This window comes from Sander vitreus, chromosome 9 (genome assembly GCF_031162955.1).
Source record: "Sander vitreus isolate 19-12246 chromosome 9, sanVit1, whole genome shotgun sequence".
NCBI classification, from domain to species: domain Eukaryota; kingdom Metazoa; phylum Chordata; class Actinopteri; order Perciformes; family Percidae; genus Sander; species Sander vitreus.
The window spans coordinates 10,350,108-10,375,713 of NC_135863.1; the positions used below are offsets into that span (position 1 = coordinate 10,350,108).

The window sequence follows — 25,606 nt, forward strand, 5'->3', positions numbered from 1 at the left end:
AAAAACCTTTCACACATATGGGCAATTTAGAATTCCCAAATAACCTGCTGTGACCAGACTGTGGGAGGGAACAAATGGTGAAGCACCATCATATCTTGAAGAGCTCATAGTACCTTATTGTCCCACTAGAGCACTGCGCTCCCAGAATGCAGAGTTACTTGTGGTTCCTAGAGTCTCTAAAAGTAGAATGGGAGCCAGAGCCTTCAGCTATCAGTCTCCTCTCCTGTGAAACCAGCTCCCGGTCTATGTTCGGGAGGCAGACACTGTCACCACATTTAAAAGTAAACTTAAAACTCTCCTCTTTGTTAAAGCTTATAGGTAGGGAAAAGGAAGTTTTCCTCACCACCCGAGGTTTCTTCCTAAAAGGAGTTTTTTCCTCGCCACTGTCACACTAAATGCTTGCTCTTGGGGGAATTACTGGAATTGTTGGGTCTTTGTAAATTATAGAGTTTGGTCTAGACCTACTCTATCTGTAAAGTGTCCTGAGATAACTCTTGTTATGATTTGATACTATAAATAAAATTGAATTGAATTGAACAAGAGCATCCAGACAACATTCATGCCCATGTAATTTAGTACTTTACTTCCATTTCAGTGCATCAGTATCTTACCTAACATCATGGAGTCTTTCTTTGCATCGCTCTCCATATTGTTTGGTGTTATGTTGAGAGCAAATCAACTCCAAAGAGGCTTGAAGCCTCTTCACCTGCTTCAGCCATTGCTGGCATAGGGCATCAGTATCTAAATTAGCAGACTCCAGGCATTCAACACATGCCTTAGCTGCATAGACATCCAAAACCTACAGGACAGCAAAAGTTTGGAATTGATTCAGTAATTTTGAAAAGCTCCTGTGAAAAAAGCCCAATAATGTAAAAAAACAAACAAACATCTTAATAAAAACCTTAAAAAGATGACAAAATTAAAGGGTTGTCAATATTGGATTTTTGGGTACAAAAAGCATTTACTGTAGGTCCTCTCTGGTCTGGGATTTATTTATTAATATATTTCTGTGGCATTCTTACAACTCTAGTGAATTTTGGAAGCAAATCTACTTTTTACCATATATTTTAGTGTTCTGTACCCAGCAGGACACCATATCAGACAATCATTTTTAATCTCTGTGACAACATACTTTGCATGATTTACTTTTTTGGGTGTACAGTTGTAGTATAATGCATGAATGTTTCTTGAAACTACTCAATGACAAATGAAAGCATTAAATGCCTTAAAGTGGGATTTGGCAGGTGAGGGAACCCTAAGATTCCATTCTCAAATTGGAATTTAACACTACTACTTTAATAAAGTCTCTATCCACTACACAGCACTTGAAGCAAACTCACTTTTACGGCTAGTTCACCTGTTACTCTCGTTATTTACTTCTACCAAAACAGCCAGGAGTTGAGTTTTCTTTAAAACAAAATAATGACTGGTGTGATAACTGCATGCCAAACTCATCAGAGCACACAAGGCCAAATTGCTTCCTAAGTAAAAACATTGCAATGAGGCTATTTTTAAACAGAGTCTGGCAGTTCACATAAAAACACACCCGGGCTACATTGAATTCACTTCACAGAAAACAATGAGGGAAGAACAGCATCATTGATCTGTTTTAATTGAATACTCTCTGTCTACCTCAGCTAAAAACATCGAATCTGCAGCATGTTACCATTTCGATCACTATTGCGCCTGTTTGTAACCATTAGGCTACCGGCAACGTGATCTTCTCCTGTTCAACTGACTTTACCAGATAGAGGCAACTGTCATGTTATTTTGTGAACTGACCACAGACTGGAATGGATGTTTGGTGTTATTTTTAAAAGAACAGGAATATCTGATGGATGAAACTGCCAATTAGATTACATTTTAAATGCAAAAGAAATTTGAATTGAAATGCATTTACCATCTCTGGACTACGTCTAAGGTGGTTGTTTCTTCGTAAAGGAGAAACAACATCAGGCTGAAGAGATATCATCCGTGAGAGGTTCTGAAGACGACTTTGGTAGAAATGATAGGCAATGTGTACGTGAGGAAGAGCATCCTCATCTTTATCTCTTTTTCGTGTCCGTACTTCATCAACGCAGCTGGCCAGGGCCTGATACAAGAGCTGAGGAGTAAATGAATAAGTAGATTAATAATACAGTATTTGTTTTAACTACAGCAACGTGAACGAGGAAACACATTCACATAAGATTGACTGAAGCATTAGAAAGGTTTGCCAAACTAATTTCTCCAATACATCCAAGTGTAGAAAAAGCTTGTTTATGCACAAATGTAGTTAAATTTCCTTTGTGTAACATCAAACCACAAATGCAATGACTGCATTAATCCCTTAATCTGTAGAACTGAATTATTAGTATATCTAATCTGTCACCAAGGGACATACAGACTTTACTAAGGCACAGATGTGAGACATTCTGGGGCACAAAAGTGCTATATTTTTTTAAAACAAGCACCAGGTTAGAGTCGCAGATTGCGTGGCATTTGTGCAAGTGGTTGCAAGTGTCACCTCTCTCCTAATTACATATGCATTTAGGGGAGGTCCACAACAATAATTGAAGACATGTTGACAGAGGTTTATTTGTATTTCACCATGCAATTTGCTTCGATCAGTTTTAAGGGGAAACATTTTCTGCCTCTGAAAAGCAGACGTTAAAGTATAATTCCGGCGCAAAATGAACCTAGGGGTTAATAACATATTTGTACCGAGTCAACCGTTCTCTGGGATATGTTTTCATGCCAATCGAATGTTTCTGTAGCTTGAAACAAGCTACCGCAAACCGGTGATTAGCTTGTAACGCTAGTAGTCGGGGCAGAGGGTAAATCGCTATTTCTACACCACTAACAATGCTCAAAATAGCACCACACTTCAACGGTAGCATAATGAGGGTCCCTACATGTAAACTGAAGCACTGAGAACTTTGTACGTGTACAGACAGTTTATTAAAAAGATAATTATGAAAATCTCCTCAAAAGTTATTGATATAGATGATAGCCTTAAAAAACTTGCAAATGAGAGGGGAATGGTATTAGGCGTTTACAAACTCCTTTCCTTCTCGAATAGCAAATTTACTCAGACACAGGAAAGATGGGACAAGACTTGGGTATATCACTACCCCACTTGAGTGGGACAGAAATTGGAAGCACTTGGCAGCAATATCTAAATGTGTAATACTTAGAGTAATACAACTGAAAATACTGAATAGAGCATGCATCACCCCCTCAAGACTAAAAAAATGGATCCAAGTTCAACCTTATCCGGATTATGCAGGCATGGTTGCGGGGTGGAGGGTACCCTTGTGCACTCTTTATGGACCTGTCCAGAAGTTACTGCCCTTTGAGATGGAGTCTGAGACACACTTTCCAAAGTCCTAAACATAAATGTACTCCTAGATCCAGCCACATGCTTGTTGGGTATTGAGCCCCAAGGCATAAATTGTAAATCGGTGCAAAACATTATTGCACTAGCATGCCTTGCAACAAAAAGCTTAATCCTTATGAACTGGAAAGTCAGTAAGGCAAATTGTTTCGACATTTATAATTGGCTTGATGAGTTCCTGAACCTTAGAAGTATGGAAAAAACTGCTTCCTTATTGGTATATCCAGATGGGGATGGCAATGGATTACGGGCCATAATAAGGTAATTCCTTGACTCACAACCCACCTTCCTCTCTTCGTAATTATAAAACTGTATTTGCTGGACCTATTACCCCAGTCTTGGTTCCATCATATGCCTTTCCATTTAAGAATATTCTACTTAGAAAGAAGAATGTATCTGCATTGGAACAATGTATGTGTGTATGTGTTGATGTCAAACCACCTCCATGTATGTGTTCCTGTGGCCACATGGTTGTGTCATACGGAAACACGGGCATGAAATAATCTAAAAAATGTAATCCCACCCCCTCCCACCCTTGTATTTCATATGTTTGTCCTGTCACTAATTTTTAGGTATGTTGTTATGTATTTGTACTGTGTGTTTACCTGTGTGTTTGTTTGTCATGGAAAATCAGTAAAGTAAATCAGAAGCTGAATACACAAAGATTGCGACCACAAATTCGATAAAACCATAATTGCATTGGGGTTTGGAGCAGTGGAATCTTAAATTTGATTGTTGTATTTGACCGCACTGGATTGAATTCTTGAATCAATATCAAATACAATATATACAGTAAAATGTTTTGAGGAAGTGACAGTAGTGGTATTGCAGCTAATGGATGCATTCATTGAGCACTTTATTCACCCTCACCTGCAATTCTTCATCTGATGTCCCTTTCATGGTCATGGAAACAAAATCCTGCAGGTACCTTTCGAAAAATTCTTTCTTCATTTTTTCATGCACATTTTTAGCCATGTAACTGCCAAGTGGAGTGTTCAAGAACAACTCTTGGAAATGACCAGGTGAATGTGCTGCAAAGAAAAGTTGAGAATGTCACTGATAAGTAAGGATTCAATCTTTCAGTTACAAAGCTTGTACTTTACTGTAAATATACAGCACAATTCAAGGACAGAAGGCATTTGGATATGTTACTTATACAGTATATTTACTTTCATGTCTGGATGTTTGCATCATGAGCCCATCCAGGAAGTCTTTGATCCACCAACTGAAGGGCATGCGACAGCGCATGGTGTTGCCACCTATGCTATGGCTTTCTACCATTAAGACACTAGAGCTGGAGAGGCAGGAGGCAAATGGTATGAATGTCATTTTGCAAGATAGAGGAATCACATTATTTATGTTCTAGCCAAAGTAGCTTCTAACTGGTGCTGTAATTCACTTGAATTTGGGTATTCGGTACTCGATCTCTGTAAGGTATCTACCGAAATAACCCAGTACCAAGTAGTGTCAAAACTACTTCAATCAAGCAATACCTGCATTTGATCCCTTTTGTACGCAGATCTAGGAAAAAAAGACTATTTGTATACTTTTGCTCGCAGCTAATCACAGCTAATATTCTTTGATTTAATGTGACTTAATCATTGGTTCATTTCATCAGCAGCTATAAGCTATACAGTCAGGGCCTGAAATTAACACCCGACCACGCGCCAAATGCGGGTGAATTTTGCCATTGGAGGGTAAAACTGTCAATCTACCTGCCACCTTGGCAGTCATTGAGAATTGACTAATTCAGAGTTGTTGTTTTTTACCATTGTTGTTCCTTCACATTTCATCCAAGTCTGCCATTTGCTTGGATTTGAGCTAAAAATGTGGTGGCGCATTACTGGGGTATAGAGGCCAGCTGAAACAAGCAACCAACAAAAAGATGAGGATGATTCAAAGAAAAGTAAAAGAAGACGTTTTATTACCAAGTGGACAGTTGGCGACAACGGCAAGGTTCGCGAGGAGCTGATTTACGACAGCACTACAGAACAAATGTACTGCTGTGACGGTCGTGTGTATGGCTCAGAGAAAGAGGTGGAGGAAGAGGAGTGTGTCTGCTCCTTTTTTGTGGACTCAGAGGAGCACTCAGTATATGATAACTGTCTCTGACAGCGGAAATCATTAAATAAAACGATAAAATATATGTTTGATAAGAGTCATTAATTCTATTGATTTCGTTAGTAACTTGAGCTGGCAGTTCAGCATGTAATGTATTTGTGTATCATTTATTATTGTATCATATGGATGGGGTGGTGGCATTTTACGAAATTGAGTGCTTCGATACACATGATGGGTAATGAACGAAGTAGAAACAAATTTAATAAACACGGTACTCTCTTGGTATCGTCATCACTTTAAATGTACAGTATTGGTACTGGTATCGTAATTTGTTAAATGATACCCAGCCCTAGTTACCCTTCTTTTTTTAAACTATAGTACATGTACAACAAACTAAACAACAGACTAAAGCAACATCATGGTAGTATGTTGTCAACATTACCTTGAGTGTTCAGACCAAAGATGTAAATCAATCTCAAATGGATGCATTGTGCTGAATAGATACCATGATAATACATCCAAAAGATACTTACTCGCTTTCCACCCTTACATAAGGTACATGGAGCATCTCTTTGCTCCCAAATATCTCAAGCCAAAGGTTTGTGATGTCATCACACTCATTCAGCAGCAGGTCCAAATTGCAATCTCGGTCAATGACTAAGACCAAGTTGGCCAAAAGTGGAGTGACAACTGCTTGGATTTTCCTCCACAGTGTGTGTCTGTGAAAAATATATATATATGACTTTCTTAAAATCATGCTGACATTTGCATTTCTATTGAAAAATGATAGTTGAGAGAGTGATAAACTGGCAGTGATAAACACCTGAATAGCGTGGTTAGCTGAAGTTTGCAGTAGTGCATTTTACATCACAAGCAGTTTTGAAATAAGTGATGAATAAATTACAGAGAAAGATTGTTTGCAAATATAGCAAAGAAAATGGTCACATAGACTGCTAAGGTAAGGGATGTCAAGGAGAGACCTACAGGAACGTTCCTCCCTCTTGAAGAGCGTTGAAATTAGACGCCTCTGTTAGAACCCAGCTTTTTGGATTAGGGATGTTGGCTTCATAGTCCTTTAACAGCAAGTGGAGACGCTTTCGCACAATGCTTGCAAACAGACCTTAAAAACAAAATTTATTTACATAAACTTTTTTTTCAGTGAGATGCATTCACTGCACACAGAGTAGATGTGTATAACAATGGCCTGATATGAAAAGATGACCCAGAATGACTCATTTTCTAACCGTGTGTCTGACTTCCATCCAGTAGTGTGAGCAGGTTCTCAACTCTCTTAGTGCTGAGTTCTCCATTGTCTGCTGCATCTCTGAGCATGCTCACTGCACTCTGCACACAGCTCCTTGTCAAATCTGTTGTATCAAACAAATCTTCCGAAACCTGAAAAAAAACAGAAGACAAAACAAATTAACAACAGCAGCCAAGCATCTGAAAAAGGAAAATGTACTAAAAAGGAATCATCCAAAACAGTGCAGAGGTGAAATAGTGAAAATAGTGAAATCATGGTGAAGCCACAATTTCTATGCCAAATGATAAAATATACTCTGTGAATACATGCTTCCCATTTCCAAGACTGAGTCAGTGTGCCTCCTCACAATGACTTCCAGAATTCAGAACATTTCAAAATGTAATTGAAAGCCATTCCTGGTTTGGTACCCGGTTACATTACTGTTCACATTCCTAAACTGTATATCTTCTATATCACTCATTGGCCCTTTGCATTCCCTTACTGTAGCTGACTAGCTCTATTAAATTACTTGTTATGCTGGTTATGTCTTGCGTCACCAATTAAAAATAATACACAAGTAGATAACTAAAGTAAAAGAAAAAATGTAGTAGTAAACTCTACATTTTGTTTGTAGTCAACCATGCATCAGAGATTAGTAAATTGTATTTTGGTTATGTTGCCTGATTGGTAATCAGGATTGTCTTGTTCTTCCAGGTTTATAATTGTAAGTGGTAAATACACTTACATTGGAGTCATCATTCTGTGGCACACCAATGCGGTCTTCTGTCTCCATGGCTTGAAAAAAAAGAATTATAGGTGAATTTATATATTTACTTAAAATATATAACATTATTTAGAAAAACAAGATTTTTAATGAGTTACCCTCAGGTGGATCTTCAAAAAGTTCACTTATACATAGCTTTTTCAAGGAATGCACGTCAGACACAAACTCTTTTGATCTTCTGAGATCATCAATGTGAACAGACCTCCATGGACCTGAAGGAGTAAACAGTCAAAATGTTTACTTTACCCTTAAAAGAACCATTGGTATATCAATTACTCACCAAGTGGAATTTGTGAAGAAAATTCATCAAGTATTTACTTTGTTTTGGGATTCTCTGTTTATCATTGAGGCACTTAACAACAACAAACTTTTCTTAAAAAATTCATGGCAACATCTTTAGTAATTGATATACAAATGGTAATTTTAAGGGTGAAGTATTCCTATAATGAAGACACAATATAAGTTTTAACAGTTGTTAAAAGGGGCTGTATATTTATATTCAGCAAACTAATATAGCACCATGTAAGTATGGTGTCCTGAGCAGTGTGTCATAATCCGAGCTTCTCGGTTCTTTGTTTTGATAGCCGGTCTGGCCGCATGTGCATGTTAGTGCTGTGACTATGAAAAAACGTAGGTATTTCATGTATTAGGGTTTAGTCTGTGAAAGCTGTGTGGAATCCCAGCCCGCTGTTTTTTCAGTATTTCCAGTACAGCCCCTTTAAATTGCCCCATTTTTATTACTCTTAATGTGTAATACTTTGCACTGCATTTATGTGTATGAAAGAGGCTATATAGTGTTGCAGGAATGACATATTTTTGCATCGTATATTCGCCTAGACCAGCAGGGGAGGGTGTATATTGCAAACACGGAACCCCTTCTCTTCTCTGCTTCTCTTCATAGTCGTCAGATTCATCTACCAACGAAAAGAAAGTTTTTCCTCGCCACTGTTGCACTAAATGCTTGCTCTTGGGGGAATTATTGGAATTGTTGGGTCTTTGTAAATTATGGAGTGTGGTCTAGACCCACTCTATCTGTAAAGTGTCTTGAGATAACTCTTGTTATGATTTTATACTATAAATAAAAATTATTGAATTGATGGTGTGTTACAAAGTGAACCAAAATGATGCACGTGTGTCACGGAAGTAAAGGCTGGACTACAGTAGAGATGTTTCGACCAGTTCGTGAACACTGTATTCTGTGAGAGATGGTAACTCCCTTTGGGGTGGACTTTGGGCTTTTTCACTTTGTAAACCTATTACATGCACTAAAGATATATAACAATACATGAAAGGGAAAAAGGTAAAAAAGCATAAAATGAGTACTTTAAACCAATCACCGCTGAACACCGGACAGAGCCACAGTGCCGCTGCAAAATAGCCTTGGGAAGGAACTTGTTTTGGTGAAAAGTTGATTTAGCCGTGCAACAGAAAACTCAAGATTGGACAGATAGTCTGGCTAGCTGTCTGGATTTACCCTGCAGAGATCTGAAGAGCAGTCAACCATAGTCCTCATAAATCGACCGGAGTTTAAAATTCCAACACAAAGAAAGCGTAAGGTAACGGACATCCGGCCAAAAAGAGGGACTGAATGATGGATAGAATGATTATATAGGGTATTTCACACTGTTCCTTAAGGTCTCCTAATAGGGTATGTAACATTGGTTGGGCTGAAAATTGCCCGAATGCTATTTTATTAGACCCTTAACTACCTTGTAAATATGGCTCTATTTGGAACAAGAGCTTGTCTTCCAAATATGGTATGCTCATGAATATTTAGATAAGCTGCGCGCTGATTGGTTTGAGCGAACCCCATAGAAACACATTGGAGATGAGACAGCAGGTCTCATATTTCAGACACTGCAAAGTTATACGTTGTTTGTCGGGCTATTTCGTTACTAAATTCACTTCTGAGACTTTTTTATGTGAGAAATCAACTATATAAAGTAGGGCTGTCAAAATAACGCGTTAATTTCGATTAATTAATCTGAGAAAAAATAACGCAGATTAATCCATTCCATATTGACGTTTCACCCGGAGTCGTTCTAGCCACCATTCGACTGTAAAATGAAGGAGGGAGACGAGAATGTGCTGCCTGGATCATGAATTGGAACATTTACTTCTTCCTGCCAACCCTGGCTACCAAAATCTGGTGCCACTGATATGTCTGCGCTTCTCTCTGATGCTCTGAAACAGACGATACCGGCAACACAAACACTGCTGCACGTGACGCTAGTTAACACTATACTCAACAGCAGTAAGGCCGCGGGCTTCCCTTCGTGACGGAGATCCAGCTAGCTCACAGCGAGTCTATGAAGTAGGACACGCCGGGTGGCGAGGCAGCACCGGCCGCTGTCACGTAGCCTGCTGAGCTCCTGCTGAACTGCGACACACAGTCGGACAAAATTACATCAATTTTCGTAAAACGGCCCTTATTTGACCTCTACATAGTTGATTTCTCGCATAAAAAAGTCTCAGAAGTGAATTTAGTAATTAAATAGTGGACCTCTGGAGATCTGCATGACCTAGCTAGATTCAGAAGACTAAGCTGACTCCAGGTCAGTGGTGTAGCCTATGCAAATGTTGGGGCGTGACAAAGACTAGGATTTGGGATGCTGACGTCAGCTTCCAGCTTTGTTCAGACTCGCCCGTTTTCAGCGGCAGTTTCAAAATGTGAGATTTGCAGAGGATAGGGGTATCAATGGGATTTTGAGCTTCTATGTATGTCCTATTTACCCACCGAACTGTTGTTATTCAACTATGACAAGGTAAAATCGGTTTTGCATTCTATCACCCCTTTAAGACACGTAAAAGCTTAAAACCTCTTAGAGTATTAACTGATGTATTTTATGTCCTAGAACAAAGCGTGAACATCTCTTAGGCTTGTGTTAACCACATACCTTATTTCAGGCTTCTAGACAACTCAAAAACCCACTCAAAAAACCCTTTGACTTCAAGACGAAGAAACTGGAAGTGCAAAAATGCTAACTCATTTCCGGGTTGTAGAACTCATTCCTGCAGCACTCTAATACCATTACTATCGATTTTGGTTTTGTTGTTGATGTTATGCTAATTAAACATATTGTGAAACAAATGAGTTGCTAATATGACACAGATCATTTTGCTACTCATTTTGCGTGTGCGTGTGTAACAGCAGGACTAACCGCCTTGAAAGCCAATATAGGAGGTCCCGCCCTCGATTCGAGGAAGTTTGGTGACAAAGTACACAAATGTCTTTGTGTTGTCAGTAGTGGCCCACTTGTTTATTTCGTTGATGCATGAATACCTGAGAAATCCATGGAATAAGCATAAGTAGAAGAAAAAAGTAAACAAATGTGAGCAAATATGTTAGACAAAGATGTACAGAAAAGTAATATGTGATGATCTTCAGACTCACTTGGCTGAGGAAAGAATATTCCTCCTGCGGTAGTCTTCATCATAGTCTGTTTGGATAATGAGCACTTTGTCTGCAAGTGTTGAGCCAAGAAATTCCCTAATACAAGGACAGGCATGAATTACATTTGAATAAACAGAGTGATCACTTGACAGTCATTTGCAGGCCCATATATCTACTCAACAAAATAAGCACAAGGGTGTGGGAAAAGCCTGTTCTTTAGTGAGACTAAAATGAGCACCTAAGCAGATGTGACCTGCTCTTTATTGTATTTACACACCTGATCTTCTTGAGGAAAGAGTACTCTGTGTCAAACTGTTGCAGTGATAGCAGCTTGATATCATCAAGCTTTATCACATTCTGCAGTTGTTGAGTGTCTGCTGCAGTCAGTAGCCTGGAAAATGTTGTGACCTTCAAAAAAGGAAAACAAAAAATTACAAGATATAAAACAATACACTTCTCACATGCTATTGTTAACAGAAAAAGGCCAACCACATAGAGTATACAGTACTCAACATTGTTGTATGTCATTAGTCTGTGATTTACAATGCATACCACAAGTTAGGGGTCAGCTGTGATTTGTATAGGACTGCAACTTCATACTGTTTATCATATGTATTGTAATAATTTCTTTCTTTTTTGTATTTACATTTTTTTCTAAAGCTCTACTGTAATGCATGTTGAAATTTCAACAGCCTTTTACCAATATGAAACAGGAACTATGCTGTGCTGTAAAACCTGAAATAAATTGTTCTACTTGCACTTCACATGAGGATATTTACAGTTAAGCTGAAAACAATCTAAAGCTAAATTGAAATTTTGAGTGTGGGTAGTTAAACTGAGAATGAAAATGATGTAAATGGACCAGAAATGCAAGATATATTACCAATAGCTGTTTACTTTGCTACAACGTTTTGGGGTGTAACATAAAGATGTTTTCTGTAACATTTGAAAGAATAGTAAAAAAGAGATTTACCTCAGTGAAGATTAAATGGGACTGTTCCAACTGCTGTGTGTGATAGACAATGTAGTCTCCCAATGAGCTGTGCATCTCCTCTTGAACATATTTTTTCATTAAATGTTCTCTTTCCTCATCAGGCAGTCTGGATTTGTCCAAACGGACAACGGAGTCTGGAGTGGCACAGTTGAGCAGAATGTCTTTGGCTTTTTTGAGAATGGTCTGAGCATCTGTTTCAAGACTTTTATTATCTGTTACTTGCAGTAGCACAGAGGAGCATGTGTCTGAGTGGTAGCCAATGAAGATATCTCTTGGAACATATTGCTTTTTTGAGGGTTGACCACTCAAGGAGAGAAAATCATCGACCCACTTCTGTAGTTGTCTGGCAATGTCCTTCTGCTCATTTGTAAGAACAGTGTTGATGTCAAGGTAGTGTTTCTCCAATCTGTTGATCAGTGGGATTGGAAACTGCTCGTAGACCACCTCTTTCTCTTCAATGACAATGAGCCTGAAGTTTTTGTGAACCCTGCATTTTACACGATGTGTTCCTAATCCAAGATCAACATACTTTTGACCCCCTAGGGTCACATAGTATTGGTTGAGAGCATCATACAGACTTTCGTACAGATTCTGAAGGTTCAGAAGCACAACTGTCTGTCCGGTCTCCATGCAAACCTTGACACGGTTGATGTTCCTACAAATCTGTGTGTACTCCTGATCTTTTGGGAAACTAGACCCAAAGATGATCTCTGGATGGACTTCGTGATAGAAGAATATCTGTTGGAGAATCTGAAGAGCTGCATAGTTTGTTGTGAGGATCAAAAGGTAACGACTTTCTTCCACTTGGCAAGGTGGAAAGATGCTTTTCTCGACCAAATCAATGGCGGTGACGCTGGCCTTGGCAAAGTCATCTTTGAGTTCTTCGCTGAATATGCTCATCACAGCCATGTTATCTTTTCCACTGAAGTTTCTCAGGACTGCTTCAGTGATTTGATCTGCGTTGGGACTCTCATTACTGATTTTAGTAATTGAAAATATCATCTTGATCAGACTGTAGAAATCCCGCAGACCAAAAAAACCCCTGACTTTTTCGCATACTGTCATATATGCTTTTGCAAAAGGGTTAAAAAGGTGTTTGATCTTTTTAAGTACTCTTTCTTCAGACGAGCATATCCCTTGAGCGCTTTTGCGGAGCTCCTTCTGGTCTGGATCTCCACGGGACACAAATATTCCACGATTCATTTTGGCAGGGTCAAGTGCCCAGTTGGAAATTCCAATGAACCCAACCCTTTTATAAGGTTGTGGCTCATCATCAACACAGCCCTCTTCCAGTAATGGGTGCAGTGTTTTCAGTGGCATTTTAGGGGAATCTTCAGCCAATCCAATCTCGTCAAGAACAACTACTGAGATGTATTCATCCAAGTTTTTGCTTTCCTGAAAGCGGGCACACTGTTTGAATGTGTTGATGATTCCTTCAGGGGTTGAATGAGGGCTGCACTGGAAAGACACCAGATGTATCTGCTTCAGCCTCTTGTAGAGTTCAGAATGTGATGCAGGGCCCTGCATTGCATCTGCAATTAGGGTTTTGGACAGTGATTTGGAGCTCCCTGGTTTCCCAACAATAAACAAGGGAATTCTTAGCTCAACACAAATCACCATCATGAAGAAGTTTTCTTTCAAAGCCTCATTTCTGGCTATTGTCTTACCCATGGGTACACCATTGAGTAGGAGGTCCTGCATGAGTTGGATTTCTCTCTGTATGTTGTATTCACCAGGAAGCAACTGGCTGATAGTTTTCTGATATTGCCTTTTGTCCGCCAAGCAGGACTGATAGCACACTCCAGTGGCCATCAACAGTGACCAGATTACTCTGTCACGAGCAGGTGAAAATGATAACATATTTGTGTTTTTTTTCCTCAGATATGCCTCTTGAAGGAATGCGCTCAGTTCCAAAGCAAAAGTGGGGTGATTTTTGTGGAACCACACAAACACGTGCATGCAACGTTCAACATCCCTCAAACTTACAAAGCTGCATTCATCTTTCCTCTCCCTCATGAACTTTTGTGATCTCGACAACACCTGAGTTATAGTTGGAATATTATGCTTCTCAATCAAGTTGGCTTTAGCCTGTCTTTGCACTATTTGTTCAATGTACATTTCCTCTGTTGAGTCATTGAGCTGCCCAAAGTCCCAAACAAGAGGAATCATGCTGGGGGGTAACACATGAACACGATACACAAGCTGGCGAAGAGGGATGGAGCCAAGTCTGTCGTCAGTCTCCTCAGCTCTGACCCGGTAGCCCAATCCAGAAGCCTCTAGCCTTTCAATCATCTTGTCTGTATGCTTCCTGTAAGGATTGCATGCAGCAACAATCTGTAGTCCTGACTGAGAGCTAAGTTGTTGTCCCTGCACAGAGTTATCACAAATGATCTCCTTGATGCTGCTGATGGCTTCTGTGGTGTTTGCCTCATCAAAGAAGAGAACTGAGTCAAATTCATGATTCTCTTTATTGGTCTTTGCAATAGTTTCTGCTTCCCTCACTTTCTCATATATCATTTCTGATGTTGTTCCTCCATGAACCTTGACCATTTTCATGTTTTCTGCCGCTGCTCCACACCTTCTCAATTCACACATAAACTTTATGAGCCTCGTCTTACCACATCCTGTTTCACCCATTATGATGACCGGGATGCCGCACCTAAATCTCATATGAATTGCCATCATTTTGAGAATATTATCGGTGGTCAGTTCGTATGTCTCATCAGGATCTGTTGGCCACTTGATGCCAAGTACACTGCACAAATGCTCAATCTTGTCAGCTCGAGGAAGCTGATCAAAATCCCTATTGAAAGGGACTCTCTGAAGTCTTAAGCCAGTGTACAGCTTACAAGTCATGATGTTTCTCTTTATCACTTCTCCTGTCAAGGGATTTATGGCATCAACCCCTTTCTGGTCATTGAGCTCCAGGTGAAACCCAATAAAAGTCATGGACATGTGGTCATCATTAAAAAAGATGTATGGATGTGGCTCAGACTCCCACCTTTTTCTAATGAGGAATGGAGCTAAGTCTCTTTCATTCAGCCCACTGATGTCAATTTGTTGTCTCCCTGGGCTCTGGTCAGTGATGCATAGTGATGGGGTTGCAAAGTCTTTGGACATCAAGATCATGAACTCAACCACAAAGTTTTTAAACCCTTGAAGAGTGTCTCCAACAAACTCAAATTTGCAGAAGTCTGAATTCTCACAGTCTTTCAACTGAAGATTAAGAAACCAGACAAAGTTACGTAGCTCTGCCCATGATGGATCTATTATGCCACAGTAGATTAAGAGTATCTGAAGACATTTTGCGTGAGTCCCTTCAATGCCCATGTAAGTGAAGTTGTCAAGATTGTTATTGTTGTAAAAACGTGTGAGGTACTGGTATGGTCTTTGATAAGCTTCACTCCTGAAACATTCGTCATCCATAAGGGGGTCGTCACTCTCCATGTCACTGTTTTCCTCTCTCCTCATTTCTAAAGCCATAACCTCCTTTGGTGGACGACAAAACACCTTTGGGAAAACGTCCAAGAATGCAAAGTTTTCCTTTCGACCCTAAAAAATATACAAATAAATATATTCAAGTTTATAATCAATCAATCAAGCCTATCCTCACATTCAAAGATCCTCAGAAAATGTCACTATAATGATATACCTAACTCTCCTAACTACTAATTTCAGTTACTGCAATTACCTTTGTACCCTATCTAGACAATCATCCTTGTCCTGCAGTCAACTGAAACAACGTGCTAGGATTCTGACAGGATGTGATTGTATGTATCTACATTGTGTAGCATACAGGTCAACTTTAGTTATTTGAGAATCTGTTATCAAAACATTTCACATAAAAATAATGAAAGGAAACCAAGAGAATAGTGTGGTATGATTTCATAAGATGAACAATGCACAAACAGTAGATCTCAACTTACAGATCCAGGGGCATATCTGGCCTGATGATTTGTGGTTTCCAGTAACTCGATGATGTACAAGTGTTTGTGGCTGCAGTGCCACATCAGTCCATCTGAATCCATCAGGTACCGCAAGAAGAAAAGCTTGAATAGGAATTCATTCAAGCCTTTTTGTACCTGGATATAAAAATGTGCATAATTGAAAAATGTCCTAATGTTATTGGATACATTTGACCATCTTAATCATTCTCTGAGAACCACACTGTTAAAATTATCTGTTTTAACAGATAACTGTTTCATTATCATGGTGATATAAATATTGCTTACCGATGATGTGACATCAAAGTGAAACACCTTGATATCTTTTTGTTTTGGTGCGTTATACAAAGACTGGAGAACCTTGTGGTCATCAACCTCATGTTCAGTTAGTCGGATGCACTTCTTAAATGCAGTTTCCTGATCAACACTTTCCTCCAGCTTTTCATACAATCTTTGGACATACAATGACTTGCCTAAAATGGTGGAACAACCATATATCATTTGGCTGACTGAAATCATGGCATCAATAATAATTGAGTGGAATATGTTACAGATGTATCTCTAGGAAGCAAAAATATTATTCCCAGAAAACAAAACCTGATCAGTTTGATTTTGTACCTTGTTTTCTATAATAAACACCATATAGCTAGTTTCAGGCAAAGGATACATTTATAATAATAATAGTTTAACAAATTGTGCTGAAATGTTCTAAATAATGCTATAAACAAATGCATAATCCAAAACTGGGAATGCTGGTACTTAGCCTATCTAAAAGCAAGCATCATTTAGTACAATAATTGCTTTAACAATGTACAGTAAGTGCTCATACATAACCCATTTTTTAAGGGACACACCAAAAAATATCCCCATGGGTGATCTCTCTCAGGTTCAGATTCTCAATATGTACTGTATAATGCACAAGATAAGGCATTATTTCTTTGGTTGGTTTTGTTGATGATCTATCTACATAATTCCCTTACATAACACTGGCACAGAGAGTAAATTAGTGATATGAGAAGAAAAACTACTGTACATGTAGGACTCACCTACTCCTGCACGTTGGGAAGCAACAATGCCAACAGAATGGCCACCTTTGAACACAGCGTTCTTGTGATTGGAGGGGACAGTGTAATGCCTAGATAAGTACTTCTGAATCCTTTCCAATGGCTCTTGTGGGACAAAGTCTCTTTTGAACTGACTGAATGCAGTAGGAATGTAAGTGTGCTCCCTGTCAGAGCTGCAAAAGATCACTAGAGTGTAATCATGTGGGGAATGCAGTTTTTGAAAACACTTCTCCATTGCACAGCTAACATCATAGGTTAGTTGGTCTGCCCAAAGCATTGTGTAAATCTTCTGGCCAATGTCACCTGGTGTGAGACATCTCCTCAGGAAAAGCTCTACTTGCTCATAAGACGTTGCAGGGGTACACAAGAGAACCTCATCATAACTTGGCAGTGGCTCATACTCACTGGTCATGTACAAGCAGATACTTGAAGTCAGGACCTCATCGTGTGGGCAAATTATGAGATTAGGTTGGTTTGAGAAGAGGCCTTTTGGGAGAATTCTTCTGAGTGAATTGTCTTTTGACTCTGATAGCACTGGTTCTTCCCATTCATTTTCACTTTGGTTTTCTGTGATAGTCATCATTTTCAACAGATCCCCTAAACTCCTTACGTCCAAAAGGTCATGGAAAAGTATTCCCTCATTCTTCATGTAGCCATTCCACAACTCTTCCAGTTCTTTCAAACCAACAGTCTGGTCTGCTGGATTATCGGCTGTAAAATGACTTACATCGGCTAAAGACATATTGCTGTCTTCCTGGTAAAGAAAGTGACTTTGAAAAAGAGTATCGTCATTCATCCTTTTTCCAGGCTCAAAATGGTTGTGAAACCTTCCCCATGTGCTCCAGACATCTGATGTTGTGCAGTTTGGTTTGATAAAAGAGAGCATCATCAAAGCTTTGTCCTCTATTTCTGCATTCACATTTGATGGAGTCACAACACTGCACAGGTAGAATATTTGTTCTGCTGTGAAGTAGTTTAAGTAGTAGTAATCAGATCTCTGTTTGTCCATGAAGTTTTGCCAGTCATCAAGAAACACCTCCATCTTCTTGGACAGTGCTGGTAGTTGTTCAACTAGACTTCCACATACTTGGATATGATGCAGGGTCTTGCAGAAGTTGATTTCCATAATGATACATGGGTCACTCTGAGTTTTGCAATTAATCTTAGCTTCCCAACACCTGAAGAGTGGGTTCCCTGCAGAATAAAGGTCTACAAAGGCTTTGGCAAGTCTTTGGACATTGTCAAACACCTAAATATGATGAAGATAAAGTGAGATTACAGTGAACACAGTTACAATGTGAAAAACATACATCAATTATTTTAAACATTCCATTAATTTACAGGAAAGCAAATCTCTTATCACAAAAATATATAACACCTCAGCAAAGTATTCCACTTCTCTCTGTTTTTGTTCCCCTCTTCCAGACATGAGCATAAGCTTATTCTGCAACTCTTTCAGGTCCTCATAGGTGCATGCCATGTTTTTCTCATGTCCGTCCTGAATTTGCAGCATCAGGGAAGTCTCTAAAGTGAGCTATAAAGGGAAACACCAATATGATATGGACTAGATTAGTGTGTTTATTTTGCATCACATGCACAAGAGCTAATTGTCATGGTTCATATATACATTACAACTGTTAGAAATGTGTATGTGTCTGTAAAAAATGAAACTCAAAAGGTAATTATCTGAGCAGTAAGTATTCATTACATAAAAATCATCAGTCATGTTATTTATTTTTTCCAAATAGCCCTGCAAATTTAAGCATTAATGTCATGTATTCCATTTAGCATACTTTTTTCTGGTTTTGGGCCTTGATGGTGTATACCCCTTTCTCATTGATGGATGTAGCCAGGGACAGGGATGAAAATTCAACAGATCCATGGCTTTCCTTTACAGTCTTTAACCATTCCAGATGACGTGCTGTATCCCGCTGAAATCAAACACAAAAAAGAGAATAATTCTATATGGAATTCTAAATTAAACTAAAATAATAATAAAAAAAATAAAAAAATGTTTTCTATAAATGGCTATTAAAATAGTAGCCATGTATTTATTTTATGGAATTGGATAAAATAGGACTTGCATGCATCTAGATAGATAGATATCTCCCCTCAGAGGATATACCTTTTCAAAAGGAATTGTGTAAAGTATTGTGGAGGTGCACTAATTAAAGATGTATTTATTTTTTACCAACAAGGGTGTTATTTCATATTTAATTTGACCATCATTCCTATTGGTTAAAATAAAATTGTACTGGCCAACCTAATTGCTGAAATTTGTGGAAGAGGAAACATTGCTAGAAACTACTTAACAATGGATTAGGGTTATAGCATGCACCACACTGATCCTACAGGTCCCGAGTGTAAAGGCCCAAACGCACTGAAAGCGTCTGTTAATAAGTGAAACTGTCCACACCAGGCGTGAGAGCAGCGCGATAGTGGTGGAAATTCGCTCTACAAACTGTCTTCTATTCATATATTTTTAACAGTGAAACACGAGAGCAGAGACTAATGATCGTGTGAATCACGCTCATAATTCGTTGTGCCAACACCATTGCAAACTGTCACGGCAACTGAGTGTGTGAAAGTTTCTTTAAAAAGCCCAATAGGCTAATAATTGTGATGGCATTAATAAATGAGTTAAAATAATGAGCGATTAATGCGGTGGAGGATGAAGAACAAGCACTATAACTACATATGTATAATGTTTTAGTGACCTGCGCTGTCACTGCAAAAATAAAAATAAATCAATTATCTGTTTCGTGATGAAAAGTGACTGCAGGGTTGACACAGGTTTACAACCCTGTACGTCAAGGGAGAAAGTCTAATGCCCCCACTGATAGGGGTATCTGTAACATACAAAACATTTGCCTAAATAGCGACCTTTTCTAAAATACTGCTGATTCTGTGGTGTTGGCGCTTCAAATCTGATGCCTGCAGTGCGCCATAGAAGCATCAATTGAGGCGCGTCAAATGAGGCGCGTCAATTATTGCTTTCAATGCGTTTGGGCCTTTAACCTACCAAACTTTCCGTAGCTGCGCATGTACTGAGTCACATTGGATATAGCTAATTTATTAATCTTCATTTTCACTTTCAAATAATTTGGTTTAGACAATATGAAAACTTAGTTATAATATTGAAATTAGTTAAGAGAATGGTGTTAACATAAAGGGTGGAATCTCACCAGCTTCGTTGGTATATTTCTGTCATTTTCAAGTGCCTTCCACAATTTTGACAATGACTCTTTGAAGGCCTCAAAATCAGAGTCCTGCTTCAGTCCATACAATATTGAAGAGTAACCAAGGACTGCATCATGAAAACAGGCCACTCGATCCACATCCAGGTCATTTTCTCCAGCAGAGATGGATGCCAGGTCAACGAAAACTTTCAGCTCATTGATATCTGCAATTACAAATTTCCTTAAGCAGATACAAAACTTGTTTAACACTTGGGGCCCTATTTTAATGATCTAAGTGCACAGCATGAAGAGCCTAGCACAGGTGCGTTTAGGGTGTGTACGAATCCACTTTTGCTAGTTTAACGATGGAAAAAAGGGTCCATGCGCCAGGCACATGGTTCAAAGGGTTGTACTTAATGTCTTAATTAATCATAGGTCTGTTTTGGGCGTAACATGCAATAAACCAATCAGAGTGTCATCTCCCAATCCCTTTAAAAGCCATGCACATTTGTACCTTGGCGCACTGATATTATTTGCTAAAAAGGAGGGAGAGATTTTCAGGAGAAGAAACTGATCTGCTCGTGCGTGAAATGAAAGCGCGCTAGCAGATCATATCATTCTATTTCAGATTGTAATATTTTTATTTTTAATCTTTTTCATGTTTGTGTGCTTCTGCGCGCCCCTGTGTGTGTAACAAGCATAATGTGCGCACGCTGTGCACGAGCCTAGGCGCATTTTACTAATGCGCTGTTAAAATAACAATGAAATGCTGCATTATTGACTTTAGACCAGGTTTTGTTGGTCAATGGCGCGATCACTTTCCGCTGCCTCAAGATAGCAATACGCCAAGATGCACCTGAACACTCCTCCCTGTTAAACCAGCACGCCCATGGGCTCACAGATGGGCTCAGGTGCATTTGCTATTTGACAACATGGACGGTATTAAACTAGCAAAGACACTTGCGTCCGGCTTTGCGCTGCGCCGGGTGCAAGATAGGGCCCTTAGTAACAAAAACTGGTATCTACTGTACCTTCGAGCGCTTCTTTAACCCACAGGACAAATTCTTGGCTCTGACTGAGCTTCTGAAGACATTCCCTGCGATCATTTGTAATGTCCATCAGGATTTTTTTGACCTCTATGAAAGTGTCATCTATGCAATTCAGGCTGTTCTTCTTGAAGTCAGCTTGACTCTGAAAAAATAAATTCACAGTATAAAATTGTTGAGTGTATGATTTCTGATTCCAGTTTAGAGTGCTATTTGACACACAAGTTTATGACTACAGGAAGTTCATTTTCTCAAACTAATCTAAATGATCTAGGACAGTGGGTGAATGTAAAATGAAGTTAATTATTTAAATTTCCATTTCTACACGCCAATAAATGTATACAATGGAAAAGCGAATTACTTACTGACAGCAATATACTCTAATAAGTCTATAATCATGTGCATCTGGAAAATACATTTTCCACAGCTGAATACAACTACATATTCTTCTATATCCACCAAAAGTATCCCTCACAGATTATCCCTTATGAATGAAGCCATATTAGTAGGTCTACTGTCTTACAGGTAAGGACTGGTGTTTCTTTAAAATACATTTTTTAAGGACAGAGCTTCTCTTCCTGACTTTAAATTGTTGAAAAATGTACCATTTGCAGCAATTTCTTCAGTACTTTGAAGTCTCCTTCTGGACATATTGTGTTCCTGATATCCATGATGATTTTGGCAGATTCCATTGCAAGATGAAGATCATGGTACTGTCGAATTTGCTGAATTCTTCCTCGGATCCATTTTCCGTCATCAGATGGATTTGTTCTGCACATGATGTCTAAATCTTTCTGCAGGTCTTCGTCATTTCCTTTATAGTCCTCAAAGATGCTGTCTATTTCCTCCAGTAACAGTTCCCCACTCTTCAGACCATCATAGAGCCCTTTGTACTTACTGTAGCAGCTCTGGAATATTTTGCCGTAGACCAGGTCAAGAGTGTAGATTTCTTCATTTCCATCAAGATGTTCAGTGTCATCTGTATCAGGTTGGTCTCTTGGCAGCTCTTCCACTTGGTTCATCCAGCACATTTTAAAGAGTGCACTGTCTTTAATGGCATGTAGTTCTGTAGCCATTTGACGGGTGATATCACAAAGGTTGAAATACGTGACTTGCCCAATTGTAGGAGAGGTCTGTCCATCAAGAGTATGAACCTTCATAAATGTATTCAGATTCATCATCTCAATGTTCTGATGAAGTTTTTTGTCCAACCCCTTGAAGTCAACTGTGAATTCAAAATATATTATTAAGAATGTATGATATACAGGTCTTTCAAATGTCCTTTCAGTCCTAAATCCTCAATATCATAATCCAAGCTCTGAATCCTTTCAATGGAAAGGAGTAACAACTTCATAATAAAGCCCTGTCAGATCAACTGAATCACACAGAATAAGGGCCAGCAGACCCTGCAGAGAAACCACAGACTTGGAGTTGGGCACCTGTACAGTATGCCATGTGGTTCTAAGAATCACCTTATTGTCAAGTGAGGTGAGTCTATTGGTAGCTTTGGTCAACGTTTCCACACCGCTGCTGAGAAACACCTCAGTAATTTTCTTCTAACCTCAAAGAGCAAAGCACTGACAAAACTGACACTGACTGATGCATCACCTCATGTCGCCTCACATGTTCATCATAAAAATTCACCGCTAACATGCATGTAAATTGCCCAACTGCATGAGAGGCAATAACAAGTCAATTGTCTGCATCTGTATTCCTAATCCCAAAAAAAACATAATGAAAATCAAAACAAACAAACCGACCATTTTCATGGCTAATAAACAACAAAAACGATAGGAGAATAGGAGAATGTGTCAGTAAATTATTCTGGAAAGAAAACACACCTTGTGCTTAAACACAAAGTTCAATATGGACAACTAGACCCGACGTGAATTAGCTGGTATCTTTTGACATGTTCGTTATTGCTTTGCCTAGTTAAGCTATGGGTTTCCCTCGATCCTTTGATTCTTGCTACAAGAATCTCTCTAGTCCAAATCAGCAACAACAAAACATGGCTGTGGCATCAGCTTAGAACTGGCCTTGGTCTTTTTAGCACCATCCCTAAATAACGGTTAAAATCATTAATAGGTCTGGACCCGAATATTTGACTATTCGTTTGTTGGGTAGGTATTCGGTTTTTAATTTAGGGATTCGGATATATACATTTTTTGTAGGTCTACAATCTGTCCATGATGTCAAAATGTCTCAAGCTGTTATGTCACAAAAAGTGCATACGCAGTGTTTCCCATACATTGATTCATTTGTGGTGACACGCCACATTGACTGGCACAAATTGATTTTCTATTTTTTTACTATGTAAAATCTTATTCCATAGTAGAGCTGGGGGCAACCCATTGATTAGCTCAGCCCCTCCTTTTCCCACTCTCGCTTTCTCTGTTTATCAGACCACAAATGCGACAAGAGCTATATAGAGCAGAAGGCAACTCCGGAGACAGACTTTTAGTTAATGGCTATAGAAACTCGAATTCAGCCAGCGCTGGGTCTAATCTGTGTAACGACAGCAACAAAAACTTTGCTGATCTGGCGGGAGGTATGAGCGTCCAAGAACAGACCCCCGGCACTGGGGTTCGCACTCTTTGACCTTTTTCAACCAAACCCCTTTGGGATTACAAACATGCATAACTTAACTTGACTTAACTTAAACCATAAACAATATTTTTGCTCTGTGTGCCAGCGCTGCTTACCTTTGACATGTTGTGGAAGTTCCTGGCAGATTTGTAAAAGACCCCTGACCAGCTCCTTGTCACTATGGACAGCTTCTGCTTCCTCTTTTCTTTGTCTCAGTAATGTTCTCATTTTTCTGTCATCTTTACAACGACGATCATCGCAGAGGCCATCTAGAGGAACATAAACACAAAAGTAGACTTACAACTGTTCAAGCTCAATCCAATCAATACAGGAACTAACATGAGATCTGTTACAGTGTGTTAAAAGACAGGGAAACAAAACAAAATAAAACAACCTGAAGAAAACAAACCACAGCCAACACGTTCTAAAATAAGTTAAATAAATAAATGAATGACACTTTGCCCTTAATGCACTAGAATACCTGTAATTATTGCACTTTTATCAATGTAATTATGCACTAAAACTCGCTACTTATTACTGACAGGTATGCATATCTTTATTAACACTACACAGTAAAATAACTAGTTTCCCTGTGGGTGGGGAGAAGACACAAAATCAATGGTCAATCTATTGACTGTCAATTTAATGTTTGCGGTGCGGGCGGGACCCGACACACACGGGAACAGGCAAGAGCAGAACACACACACCGTGGGAGCGGTCAGAAATTCCCCAGGAGGGGGCAGGAGCAGGATTAAGAAGCAATAGTTCCCAATCTGGGGTTTGTGCAGACAGGCATGGTTTAAAGCAGTTAGTCTGTCGTTGTAGGGAGTTTTTAATCATTATTACCTTTGTTAGAAAATTAGTAATTCCTACTGAAAACTTTGCAGTTGTTAAAATTAAATTTTGCTTTCAAGAAGTACTTTATGGCCATGACTGCTGCATAGTATACCTCCCATAGCCCAGAAATTAATAAGCATATAAACATTTCGGGATAAATGTGTTGTGAAATTTGAATTTCCAATACAGTCTCAGGCTCATCCAAAGGGTGTACACATGTACAACTTGGAGTAAAAAGTAGAAGTAAAAGCAAACAGGAGAAGAAAGTGAAGACAAAGGAAGAGGAATTTAAGCAGAAAAAGACAGATCCTACTCACCTATCTTCAGCAAGTCAACAAATTCACATTCTTTCTGGAGGATTTGGTTTAAAGTATTCATTCGGATCTCTCCACTTAAGAACTTCTCTGACACAGATTTGAATGCTGAACTCGCCATTGTCATCATGATTTGCGCTTCATCTGACAAGTTGTTGATCAGTCTACCGCCTACACCTGTAAAACAACCGTGCAAACATAACCTACAACAGTTGATTACAAAAACATTTTGCTATGAGACAATAATTAACAACACAATGCTAGCCAGCCTTTACTTTCTTTCTTTATAAATTAGGCATTACTATTTTCTTTCTCACACACAATTTATGCAAGAGAGTGACCATACGCTAGACATTAGTAAAGAGCAGATTCCTAAGTCATTATCTTAACATCATGTTACATTTAGGCATTTACCTGTCATTTGGAAAAGAGTTTTGGCCATGGGCCAATTTACAAGGTACTCAAATATCAAGTCCTCGCCCTCAGTGTAAGCTCCATTCGCATCTGTGGGCCATGTCTTCAGCACAACAACAGACATCAGCTTCCCAAACTTTGTGATATCATGTTTCTTAAATAGAGCTGAAACAGCTCTGCCAGAGTGATCCTAAACAGAAATAAATTACAGGGAAAATTCAATCATGTAGTACTCCAAGTGGCATCACACACTGGTAAATTTACACCAGTGAAATTGGTTGTCCTTGCATGTTTTGGTAAGAAGATTGAGAAAAAAGGCATGCACATCCAGGATTTGTCATGCAGGTGCATTGGAGAAAAGCTCAAAATC

General features: G+C 39.1%; 1 protein-coding gene across 1 annotated transcript in view; it reads right to left on the reverse strand.

Moving 5' to 3' along the window:
- LOC144523243 (E3 ubiquitin-protein ligase rnf213-alpha-like) overlaps nucleotides 1–25,606 on the reverse strand; it is a 66,107-nt gene that overhangs the window by 24,435 nt on the left and 16,066 nt on the right. The window contains exons 17-40 of the mRNA XM_078258681.1: nucleotides 25,237–25,426; nucleotides 24,826–24,999; nucleotides 23,788–23,940; nucleotides 21,691–22,310; nucleotides 21,071–21,230; nucleotides 20,046–20,263; nucleotides 18,654–18,791; nucleotides 18,239–18,394; nucleotides 16,843–18,109; nucleotides 16,085–16,269; nucleotides 15,779–15,934; nucleotides 11,832–15,404; nucleotides 11,136–11,266; nucleotides 10,859–10,954; nucleotides 10,626–10,747; nucleotides 7,563–7,676; nucleotides 7,426–7,475; nucleotides 6,682–6,832; nucleotides 6,422–6,557; nucleotides 5,971–6,156; nucleotides 4,546–4,670; nucleotides 4,247–4,407; nucleotides 1,901–2,104; nucleotides 612–799 (exon numbers count right to left, since the gene is read on the reverse strand). Coding sequence (XP_078114807.1) covers nucleotides 612–799; nucleotides 1,901–2,104; nucleotides 4,247–4,407; nucleotides 4,546–4,670; nucleotides 5,971–6,156; nucleotides 6,422–6,557; nucleotides 6,682–6,832; nucleotides 7,426–7,475; nucleotides 7,563–7,676; nucleotides 10,626–10,747; nucleotides 10,859–10,954; nucleotides 11,136–11,266; nucleotides 11,832–15,404; nucleotides 15,779–15,934; nucleotides 16,085–16,269; nucleotides 16,843–18,109; nucleotides 18,239–18,394; nucleotides 18,654–18,791; nucleotides 20,046–20,263; nucleotides 21,071–21,230; nucleotides 21,691–22,310; nucleotides 23,788–23,940; nucleotides 24,826–24,999; nucleotides 25,237–25,426 — 8,654 coding nt within the window. The remainder of the gene's footprint in view (nucleotides 1–611; nucleotides 800–1,900; nucleotides 2,105–4,246; nucleotides 4,408–4,545; nucleotides 4,671–5,970; nucleotides 6,157–6,421; nucleotides 6,558–6,681; nucleotides 6,833–7,425; nucleotides 7,476–7,562; nucleotides 7,677–10,625; nucleotides 10,748–10,858; nucleotides 10,955–11,135; nucleotides 11,267–11,831; nucleotides 15,405–15,778; nucleotides 15,935–16,084; nucleotides 16,270–16,842; nucleotides 18,110–18,238; nucleotides 18,395–18,653; nucleotides 18,792–20,045; nucleotides 20,264–21,070; nucleotides 21,231–21,690; nucleotides 22,311–23,787; nucleotides 23,941–24,825; nucleotides 25,000–25,236; nucleotides 25,427–25,606) is intronic.